Source organism: Vidua chalybeata, chromosome 5 (genome assembly GCF_026979565.1).
Source record: "Vidua chalybeata isolate OUT-0048 chromosome 5, bVidCha1 merged haplotype, whole genome shotgun sequence".
Taxonomy (NCBI): Eukaryota; Metazoa; Chordata; class Aves; order Passeriformes; family Viduidae; genus Vidua; species Vidua chalybeata.
In genome coordinates, this window is record NC_071534.1 from 1,848,828 (window position 1) to 1,860,944 (window position 12,117).

The following is a 12,117-nucleotide window of genomic DNA, read 5'->3' on the forward strand; positions in this document are numbered from 1 at the left end:
GGGAACTGAAAGGGAATGGACCAAACTACAACACTAAACTTTATTTCAGTGATGTTCAAGTAGTTTGTAAAGATTGTGGTGTATGTGCCCCAAAGGAGGAGGAGGCAGACTTCCTACTGGAATTTATGTTTTTTGAAGAATTCATATTATAAAAGGTCTGTTGCTGACAGCAGTAATATTCTGGAAAACTCTATTAATATGGGGCCATATAACTTGTTTTAAAATGGAGCTTAGTAAATTCATGGATGGAAATGTGGAATATAAATGAAACACTGTTCATTAACATCTGAGAATCCCATGGAAATAAATTTTGCTCATAATACCCTAAATGATTTTCAGGCCTAGATGGAAATGAGAAGCAGGATACCAGCAAGAAAGATAAAGAAATATCCACCAAGGCTAAAACCTTAATAATTAGCCAGTAATAATGGTTGTGGTGTATAAAGGCTGTTGTGTCCTGAAAAATCTAAGCACCAGCCCTCAGAATACCCATAAGTCCCATAAGGAATGTCTGCTTCCTAAAACTAAAGTGGCAAACTACCACTAGTCACTCGTGAAAACATCAGCCAAACTTTTCATCCATCTCCTTTTACACAAGCAGCCAGCCAGTCTGTTCATGTTTTACCCGAGACTGTAATTTGACAGCTCTGTAGAAAGAAAGAAGCCAAATCTGAAATTCAAAGTCAATTCAGCAGGTGGAAAGCTGAAAGTCATTACTTTCCAATAATCCCAGATATTTAACTTTCTTTCCTGAGAAGTAGGTCAGACACCAATCTGCATGGTAAACAGTTATTGCCATGTGGAAAATAGCATTTTTCTCCCTGAAAACCGTGTTGGCAATATTTGGATTCACTGCTAATATTACTCTAGTTAATGACAGTTTCCAGTTTTCTTCTGATTAACCTTGGCTTTTAATACCCTTTGTACTCTTCACTTAGTTTGCTATCTCTAGACCATCAGGCACTAATTTTCCATGCAGCCTGGGCTACCACAGCTCTCAAATAAATAAGAAACTATTTGTCATTCTTTGTGAAGGAAGAGCCAGCTTTGGGCACAGGCAAAGGTGGTAATTGCTAGGGGGCAAGAGGAGGATTTTTACAAACAATACCCACGACCTCACTGCTTTCAACTATTGCTAAGCTTAATGTGGCTAGAGAAAAGAAGGTGTAAGAGGATCTGGGAGAGTTCAAGGAGAAACTGCCACCACTGGTCCTCAGGATGAACTTTAAAAATGCCAGCAGAAAGGGGAATCAGATACCACAGAGTGATAAACTGGGTCACTGAACTGATCCAAGCCAAAAATAAACTGCAAAATCTCAAAAAGATAAAGACACACGGGTTTGATGTACCACATTGCTCCATATTTAGTTAGGAAGCAGATTTTGGGGAAAAGGGTTTCCTCAAGCCAATTTGCCCTTGAGAGAAAGTGCAGAGGGCCACAAGCAGAGATGTTCCACCTTGCTGGGGAGATGCAGAATAGGCCTTGAATTTTTAATTGATTACATGTAATAAGGTTTGCTTAATGTTTTCTATCCTGGCAAAGAGGACTGCATGCAGTCAAAACAGAGAGGGGGAGAAAACAACTCATACTTCTGTCCTTACTTGATTTTAGATGTAATCATTTCAAATAACTCACAGGAAAAATCTGCAGCGATGACACCACAAGGCTCTGGTTTAGATCTAAAGTATGTGATTAGCAATCTGGGTTTTAAAAGTGTTTTAGAAGCCTAATGGCCCCATGGAAGGAACAGTGGTAGTCTGACATCAGGCAGTTCTGTGTAGTGATGATGTCTGAATTAGCAGTAATTTACAAGCTGAGGCCTGTTTTATGTAAATTAAAATGCAGCGTGTTTAGCTGCAAAGTTATCACTTCTCTCTCTTACACTAATGTGGCAAATTCCCTAACTGCTCTGCCATAATAGGGCCAGTTACAGATTCTATAACCTAATGTCTCAGTGATTTAGGAAGTGTTTAAACTACACATTAAATTAAACACATAGGAGTTAAAAAGGAAGAGTTCACCCTGATGCAGCCGAGTTAATCATCACCGAATTGATTTTGTACTAATATTTTGAAATGAGATTTGTTTTCTTGTTTTACATCAGAGTGTTAATTTGCTTAATTTATTAAATAGTTTGTATCTGTTTCTGAAGAACGTAATTAATAATTAAGATAATTAACCAAATCAATTCTGAGGTACCTTTCCTTGTATTACATTAGGAGGAGCATATACATCTTTCCTCAGTTTACTATGCCTAATTAGTGTATGATAAATTCACACACTATGTTGAATAAAATCTGAGTTTGAGGGGGTGAGCTGGGGAGATGCCTGTAGATAGAATATTCTTTATTCTTTCTGGTTTGGTTTCATCTGTGAAGCTACAGACTTTAGCCAGAGCATCTGAGATCATGGAAATTAGGCTAATGCAATGAATGGACTTGATTTCAAATGATTGCACTACGCATTCCAACCCACTCACAGAATAAAACTCTAATCTGAAATGACAGGTGAAGCATTTGCTCAGCTTTGAACAAGGCATGATGAAGGTGGTTAAAGGTGTTGTCAGCCCTTGTAACCTAGTTAGATATAATCCAAAACTGGGAGATTAAAATAAAAAAAAACAGGAAACACAGCAACACCCTGACAATTTGGTAGAGGTTTGCTGCCATATAATTTGAAATTAATGGATTGTTGTTCTATAACATCAGAACAGATATAGGATACCTTCAGAGAGCTGTAGAAATGAGCAGGGAAACAAAAAAAAATTACCATGAGAAGTTAATAGGTCTTAAAATTCAATTAGCAACTGAATTCAAGAGAGCAAGTGTTTTCTAAAGAGTACTGCATCTCACTCTTCAAAGACCTGTGATTATCTTGTAGTGTTATTTCTCAAGTCGAGTTCACTCTCACATTTGCAGTACATATCTTCATGTTTATCTAGGGTTTTTTTTTAATCTATTGTGTCTCTTCTGATGAAAGATCTCAAAACTCTAGGCAATCAAAACAGTGTTCTGGCTCCACTTGCACAGGGAGGAGATAGAGTGAGATACCAGGAGAAAATTTCTCTTTTTTTTTTTTTTTTTAATTCATCTTAAGCAGTTCCACAGGGATCGAGCTTTTAAGAGCTAGGTAGAGGATTTAGCAACACATCATGCTCAGTTAAATCACAAATAGAATCCAAGAGCCTTGCTCAAACACGTGTAAGCTCATGTGAGGTTAGTGTAACCAAAAATAAGTATAACCATAACTAGTGCCTCCTCTCCTGCTCAGCAAAATGAACACGTGCTGTTCAACCCTGGGTCTCCTCAGAACACACATGGAAATGTTCTGCTTGTCCCTGATGTCTGAAAGAAGTGTCCAGCTCATGAGGAATAGCTGCTGCAAGCTAAGCCTTGAGGCAGGCTGTGGCAAGAACACCCCTTTAAGCAGTGGAGCTCAGGGGCTGGATGTGCTGCAGTGCAAACAGCAGTGACTGGTGTGTGGTGGGGTATGTGAGGTAGGCTTTAGAAGTCGGGATATTTTGGACTTGGATCCATTAAAAAGAGGTGTCAAGGAGTGGAAACAAACAAAAAAAAAAAGCATAAATAGCGCCTCTTGTGTTTGTTCGTTCCTCAGGAAAATAAAGGAAAGTTTGGAGTGCTTTCCTGTTAAACTCAATAACTTGATCCACACGCTTGTGCAGATGTCAGTGGGGAGCTCTGCAAAGCCTCCAGCTCCAGAGACTGTCCCCCAGGAATGGATGGTGCTGGACACAGAGAGGTCAATCGCACGGGCCACCATTCTGGGATTCAGCAGGAAGCCTGACTCCGTATGTATCGTGTTCTTTGCTTGCCCTCATTTCCCTGGATCCTTAATGACACTTTCAAGAAGTCATGCACTCTCCCTCTTCCTTTATAGAAGATGTGCTTGTGCTACATTACAAGTATCATGGGATGAATAGTGGTGCCATAAGCAGCGAGCTACCAGAGAGCAAAAGCACCAGGCAGACGGATATTTGCAGGGAGCCATTAAGGAGAACAGTTCATTCCCTATAGTGAAAAATAAATCAAGAGCTAATTAAAGCATCCAGAAGGAAAGCATGGCACAAAATTAGGAAGCCTAATAGAAATTGGAGGCTGTTATAGGATGCTTTAATGGTGCACTATTAGTTTTCACACACTGCAGTGATCTTTCAGTGTTTGAGTTGTATGCTACCCAGGCAAGTTTCTCTTCCCGTGCAGCAAAGACTATGAATTACAAACTGAATTCTCTGGCACTTGGCACTACAATAAGGGAAGGTTTTTCTTTGTTGAAGTCACCCTATATATTTTCTTGTGCTTTTTTTTTTTTTTTTTTAATTTGTCTCTTTGATCATTTCTCTGCTCTGCCTCTCCTTTTCCCCCAACACAGGTATACCTCATCCAGGTGGTGCAAACCTGCAATGTGGTCACCTTCGTGGAAAAATCATTCCACCAGTTCTCAAAACTTCACAGCCATCTCCAGAAGCAATTCCCATCTCATGCCCTCCCAGAGTAAGGCAGCATAATAGTCAATGTTATTCTGCTGTTAAGTGGTTCTCTCTTCTGTGCTCAGATAAATCTGTGAGAATATTCACAGCAGATGTATTTTTAGAAACACAAAGGCAGAGTGACATATTCTATCAAGCCTCCTATTCAGCCCCAGAAGAAACTGAATCACAGACAATTGTGGCAGTCTAAGTTTTCTATTTTATTGTTCCTTTTTTAATGGGAGGAGAAAAGGGGAGCAGCTTGGGCCTGACAAAACTATTCCTGAAATTAAAGGGTAAGTGGTGTTGACTTAATTAAAGGCACCTTTAATAGTTTTTTACTTTCTTCATGATGTTTATCAAAACTCATAGCAAGATCCATATGTTAAAGCAATGTAGGAATGTTCACAGCGGGTCAGAACAGAAATCTCTGACTCTAGCACCGTGATGAACACTTTTACAACATGGTGCCCATTCCCCCAGCTGAGAAATACACAATAATCTTATATACTATCCTGCCCCCAAGCCCAATACTTTGTGCCTCACATAATTCAGTTTAACATCCTTTAAAAAATCTGTCATTAGTTGCAATAATTCTGAATATTACTTTTTATCCATGTGCATGTCCGTTCCTGCTTTTCATTTTCTGAAGGTTATTTCTTTACAGTTTCCTGGGGTAGTGAGTCCCATGGTTTATTTCTGTCTTATATAAACCAGCTTTGCCTTATGTAATGATGTCCATGGCTTTAGAAATACAAGTGATTTTTTTCTACATATATCATGTACCTTGTACTGCACTCACCAGTGAGTACAAAGTAGTCCTCTCTTAGACAGGACTGAGTCTTTCTGACTCACCTGGTACAAGCCCTTCTTCGAGCTCAATCTATAAAAAAAAAAAAAAAAACCATAAATCTGGTCTAAAATACAAGCAGCTTACTTGAACCAAGCTGAGATTCAAGTGATATGCTTGAAAAAGAGAAAGGTCTTTGAATTTGACATGAAGTAAATAACCACAGACAACATGGTTTGAACTTAAAATCCACAAATTTCAGATCCAAGGTTGATATTCCCCCGAGCTCATGAGAAGCATTCTGAAAAAATGGCTTAAGGTTAGTTAATTCTAGAGAATCTGTCTCCTGCCTGAGGGGATTTTATTGACTCCAATTTGATTCATTATGGCTTTCTCACATGAGCTGGTTTGCAGCAGCTGGTGAGAATTGAAATTTCACTAAACAAATACTGAAATTGCTTGAATCATGGTTTTGATTTGGAGATACTTGCAGGCTAACTATTGGGTTGTAAAATAAAATATTTAACAAGTACCTGTTTATGAATTTTTCCTGTGGTGAGCAGAGCCCTTTGAAAAGAAAACACATTTCTCTTTGGAAACACATAAACCTCAGAAACCCTGCAGTGAATTTCAAAAATAGTGCTAGTCATTTTTCAGATAAATCTACCTCTGATAAAATCCTTTGCAACATTTTCACAGCTAAAGAGCACTTCAGAACTCACAGAGGGTTAATCTGCATATACTGAGGCTGTCTTTAGGAGCTCCAGTGCTTCATTGCCATCATTCAGTCCCAGCAGTATCCTGTCACTGCAGGATCTTTCCCTAAGATTGTGTTAAAACAATTCATTTTATGATGTTTCTTGATAGGCACATCTTTTAATGTTAAAATTTTGTGTTGTGTTCTAACAGAACTTCATTAATTTGAGGTTTTTCAAGTATCCCAGATTTTATGCTAATAATAAAAACCTAATTATTTCTTTATAGGAAGTTATTACTGAAACTGCCATGCCATATCAGAACATTAGTCTGCCTGTGTGTTACAAAGCTCCAGCTCTGGCTGATGCCAGATGCTTGAAAGGAAGGAAAAAGCCTTGTTCCACAATGTAATCACAAAATCAGTTTAAAAGTGTCTGATTAAAAAATTTAAATGTTTAATATTGCTAGAATAATTGGAACTGCTAACAGAAAGGACTTGGTTCCTGCTTTGTAATGATTCTATGGAATTGTACATATTCATGTCTCATTAGGAGAAAACAGTGAAATATGAGAGTGCTTCATGCAAGTGCTAAATACTGAGTGTATTGTAAGAAACATATGGCAAAAGCTCAGAGTTCCCAGAATCTGAAATTTTGCTATTGACATGTGTTCATTCAGCCCATATTTGCAAGTTAGAAACACAGCTGCCCTAAGCAAGCCCTTGCACTCTAGCACCATCCTTCTCTTTTGATTTCTGAGAGGGTATTAATTGTGTTTAATTATTGTTTTATAAAGTGCCAAAAATCTTTTCACCCAACAAGACATGTAGGTGACATGACTTATACACAGAACAATGTTCAGACAAGTAGGAAACGCAATGTTCTGTGCAGGACGTTTGCTCACGGTGCAAGTTTATATTTTTCTGATCCATTTCAAGTAGATGCCAAGTATGAGGATGGCAAGTTCACCTTTTCCAACACGAGGGCACTCACAAGGGCAGGGCCACTTACAGCACAGCCAGGCTCCATCAAAAGCAAGAAGGGCTTTAAAAGAAGGGTGTGGCAAGCACATTTCTCTCTGTGCACCTCAATAAAAAATCCTGAGAGAGAGAGAAATGTGCTTGCCACAGAAGGGCTCAGTGCCACCACAAGGTTCACATTGTCCTTCACTCCAGCAGTCGCTGGGGCTGTCAATCTGCAGTTTCTCTGTCCTCTGTCTGGCCCCTGTGCTCTGGATGCATCTTCTGAGGGCCTGCACTTTCCAGCCAGAGCCCTCTCTTTGTGTTACACAGGCTAATTCATTTTAAGCTGCTCCCAAACTGTTCTCCTCTCCCACCCTTTGAAAGAAGCCTCTGTGCTCCAGATGACCTGGGCTCTATTTTTATCTGTGCTGTTCACATGTGTCATGAAACAGGGTCGTGTCACGAGCCAGGGTCGTGTCACTTTCCCCTCTTCATCGTGTGCCCTGCCACTGTGATTTTGTGAGGCAAGAGTCACCTCTTCCTCTCCATCTGTGCAGCCCCTAACCGAGCCCTGCTCCTGCAGTGCCATGGGCAGGGACCATCAGAAGTTCATCCATACATGCAGCATGCTGATGTCATCCTGCCCCCTCGCTGCTTTAATCCCAGACTAAGTCACGCCAGCTCTGAGTTTTTCCCCACAGGATTTTGCAGCTGCCTTCCTAAAGGCTGGCCAAGAGTATCACAAACTAGACAGATCTTTGCCTGAACCCTTCAGATACATGTTGAGATCTATTGGATAAAAAAAGCTCATAGCAGTGATGAGTCAGGTTTTAGCTTTTATATTTTCCACTTTCTGTGCTGCTTTCTGTGCAGTTCTGAGCTTCATATGAGGGGATGGTGAGATCTCTCACAGAGCAGGGAGACAAAACAATTCCTGCTCCAGCTGGGCACCAAGGACAAATGATCCAAAGCTCAGGCCCAGGAGCACAAACAGCGTGGGCTGGAGAGAGAAAAACAAGCAGGATGGGAGTGCATGGGCTAAAGCTGGAATGGGACAATGAACTGCAAGGTGCAAATGGAGCAGAGCTGATCCCAGTGAGAGCCCCCGGGAGCGCTCGTGCATTTTGGGACCATTTTGGTTCCTCTTGGGTGCAGCCCTGGCTGGGCTCTGGTGCTGCCCGAGGTGGATCCATGGAGGAGATCCTTTGAACAAATCCCTGCTTTATTCTGTAACTCTGCCCAGCCTCTGCTCCAGGTCAGCCTTCACAAGGCATCAGCAGAAAAGCAAGAGGTTTGTAAACAAGACACGCTTGACTATTTACAGTGGTGGTGGTGGGACAGTAAATACAACCAGATGAAAACTTCTGCCTTTCTCTGTCTCATACATTAGAGGACATAAAGCATCATGTTAATTATGAATCCTGCTATTAGCAACCTGTACCACAAAACCCATTATGTGCAATTTAACACAGATAGCTTTTCTGATGCTCCTTCAGCCTGGGAGATAAATACCCTTTGTCAGGGCAAGGTTAATTTAAATTGATTGTGTGTGTTGTTAAAACTCTAGCCTTTTGACTGATCCAATATGCATTGTCTCTAAAATGCTAAGATGATTCAAGTAAAAAAATGGGAGGTTTTGACATTTTCAACCACCAGAGTACTTGAAAATTGACACAAGGCCATTCTATGCATATGTGGTTTATTCACTAACCCAAAATTAAATTCATCTTAATAAAAATTCTGCAAGAACATTACTTTAGCTATTGTTTTTTGTTATTGCTTTTGCTGGGATTGATTTTGTTAGTGTGATGATCATTTGTTTTCATATATTATTTTTATTATGCTAGTACCTGGAATTAGATATGGGATCAGGGGCCTACTCTGAAAACCTTATCTACACTCTAAATAGCTGAGGTAAAAATGCAAGCAATGATATATTCATCAAATGTCACGTTGTTGCTGTAAGGCTTTGGTGCTCAATGTTCTGTGGTAAGGATATGTCAACTCTGGGCTGAGATCAGAGATCTGTTGTGCAAAAAGGCAATGTTTTCTTGGGATCATAAAGGGCCAGTCATTTAAATCTATTTAGAGACCATAAAATGCAAAGAAGTGTCTTTTAGGATTTGTTTATTTATTTACTTTTAAATTAATTATTTAGAGAGAAAAAGTGCTTCAGTATGAGACAATTTACCAGCAAATTATTAGAAGAAAGTGAGTGTAATGTGACCTGTAAGCTTACCCTGTAAGCATTCCTTCCCTTACCTGCAAAACCTCTTAGGAAGTCTTGGCTTTCTTCTGTTAAGTGCAGCTGGAAATATTTTCAGTAAATACAGTGCAAGAGTTCTGCTTATGAATATTCTTCTTTTGCAGGTTTCCCCACCCATGGCATTTACCTTTTACGGATCTTGAACATAAGAGAGTGAAGGACTTGAACCTCTATCTGAAGCAGCTATTAAGTGGCTCCAGGAAACTGGCTAATGTGAGCATTTGCAGTATTTCTTTTATTTGCACATGATTTCTAGTAGCATTTTACCAAAAGATTCAGGAAATTTTCCATTGCCTGTTTTGGAAAAAAAAAAAACAAACATAAGTGACACATCTAATGATGCATTTTAGGATGGAACCATTGCAGTATTCATCAAAACTTAAGACAAAGACATGACTGAGAAATAGTTTATTAGACCTGGCAGGGCATTTTTCAGAAAAAAAACTTTTCTTCCTTTGCTGCCATTGAAAAGTAGTGATTCACTGAATTTTTGACAGTAAGGAGTAGGTTCTGAGGAATGTAATGTCTAAAAAAAGAAGTAAGCTTTGAAATATTGAAAAGTCTGATTTTGACAGTTGTTAAATGAAAAGTTCCATTCTTTCAGCCCAGAAATACTCTTTTCAAAATGTATTTAACAGGTTTTGCAAGCATAAGACCTAACCCAGAACATTTCAATAACATCAGAATGATGCATTGTGTCCATTAAAATTGGTGTTTTCTCATTTTTTATTCATTATTGTTTTCTGAGGTTTGAGGCTCTCCTCCTGCTTGAAAATGGAGAGCCAGAATGGTAACAAACATTGACTTTTCATTGTCTGGGCCAGCACAAAGCCTTGTGCACCTCAGGGCCACAGCACAAACTGGGGCTGCTTGGGTTTCATAGTAGGGACAGCTAAAAGAGTGTATGACAGGATGTTTGATCTCCAAAATCTCAAACATCTTGCAGGAGGGGGAAAAAAAAGTTTGCTGCCTAACTATATAACTTTCCCAGCTGTGGCTTTGTAATGGAGATTAAAGAGGAAATTGTCCATATGCAAAACAAACAGAAGTTTTCTTATTAATATGAATATGGCTTCTGAGCCCTGAGTTGAAATAGAGAAGATTTCCAAAGAGGATAAAAATCTTTTTGTCTCACTGAGGTACACGTAACTTGGTAAGAACTGCTGCCCTGGGTGCTTGGCTCCTTTGACTGACACTGCCAAACAATCTGCTCAAGTTTGGGTAGATTGTTGTGCAAGTAAAACACAAGAAGTTTCACCTCAGCGTGAGGAAGGGCTTCTTTACACTGGGGGTGGCAGAGCCCTGGAACAGCTGCCCACGAGGTCATGGGGTTGGTCTCCCTGGGGACATTCCAAACCCACCTGGAGGTGTTCCTCTGCCACCTGTTCTGGGTGACCCTGCTACAGGGTGGCAGCAGGGTTGGACTGGGTGATCTCCAGAGGTCCCTTCCAGCCCTGAGGGTGCTGTGGCTCCTTTCTGACCCTCACATTGTGGCCGTGGGTTTATTTCACACCAGCGCCCTTCGGTCACAGCTGAGGAAAAGCTGATCTAAGCCCGTGACCTAGAAATGAAGAGCTCAGTGTCTTCTGCTGCTCTCTGGACCGCTGGAAGGTACAGGGATTTTCAATTTGGGCCAAGCACTGCTGTGCAGAAGCCTAATCTACAGCTGAAAAATTAGGCTGCTGAAAGCCCCGGGATAGTCATAAAAACATTTCCCAGCAGTGCACTGTCACCACAGGACACAAGATAACACGACGCGTGCCGCTGCTATTGTGAGGCTAAAAAAAGGTGAGTTTGTTGAGTTTATTTTCTGACTCCAGCATTCATAGTTTTCCAAAGATGCCAGTGGATTGGAGGGTTAAAGTGCCACCTCTCCAACGACACTGGACAAACCACCAGTCCATCAAATTTCTCCGCCTCTACGAAGGAATGCAAAAACAATAAGTTATTTACAGAAAGTTGTGTGAGAAAGTTGGCTACAAGAATGTAAACCCGGAAGGCTTTAGAAAATCTTAAAAAAATCAAGGCAACGGTGCGCAGAAGCTCTGTTGTGCCTCCTGCTCCATGGGGTGGTGCTCAGCCAGAGCAGGATGCCTGGCCTCCTCCTCAGAAAATCCCAGTGTCCTTCCCAGTGTCCTTCCTCCTCCCTTTATGGGCCTGCAGCACACAGCCCTGGAGCTGGGGACATCCTCCCAGCACAACAGAGATGTTTGCAGGTGACTCTGGGCAGGTGTGCTCGGGGACAGGCACTGCTGTGGTTCTGAGGCACAAAAGAAGATTGGTTTGAAGGAAAAGCTTTTTGGGAAGTCAGTGTCGTCATCCGAAGTGTCATTGTGAAAAACTTGGCTGCGTCGCTTGTAAGTGAATGTTTTAATTAGTTGGATCCAGAACTTTAAACTTTTTTAGGAAGCTGTGCTGTAACTCATTTGAACACCTCACCGAGTGGTGACATTAATTAACACACGGTTTCCTGAGAAAAACATGCTTCACAAACACAAAGCTGCTTCGTAATGCATTATGTTAATCAAGAATAAGATTTATTTATATATCTATTTATGACTATCACCATGTATTGATTCTGCTTTTAAAATGAAACCTTTAGGAACTGTTGAGAGTGAAGAATTTTCCAGGCTGGTACAGCCTGGAGGGCTGAACCACAAGGAGAAGAAAGCCATTTTGTACCTGTGAGGGCTGTGCTGCTACTTGACATGCTGGTCTTGGAGGGCAAGGGATAGCAAGCAGAGGAATGAGCAGATTGTTTCCATCCTAAAATGCTGCTGAATGTGGGAAATCATCTTGCTTACCCTCATGCAGCTAACCTGCAATTCTGGATGTTAACCTTTACAGTTATTGATACTCCATAAACATTGAATCGTTATTTTTACCTCAATATGCTTCTCCTGCTGGGAGGTGGGAG

The 12,117-nt window shown here is 40.7% G+C and overlaps 1 protein-coding gene across 1 annotated transcript in view; it reads left to right on the forward strand.

Moving 5' to 3' along the window:
• The window catches only part of PIK3C2G (phosphatidylinositol-4-phosphate 3-kinase catalytic subunit type 2 gamma), a 185,929-nt gene that overhangs the window by 137,982 nt on the left and 35,830 nt on the right, over window positions 1–12,117 (forward strand). Inside the window, exons 26-29 of the mRNA XM_053943203.1 lie at window positions 3,617–3,809; window positions 4,391–4,512; window positions 4,736–4,783; window positions 9,305–9,413. Coding sequence (XP_053799178.1) covers window positions 3,617–3,809; window positions 4,391–4,512; window positions 4,736–4,783; window positions 9,305–9,413 — 472 coding nt within the window. The remainder of the gene's footprint in view (window positions 1–3,616; window positions 3,810–4,390; window positions 4,513–4,735; window positions 4,784–9,304; window positions 9,414–12,117) is intronic.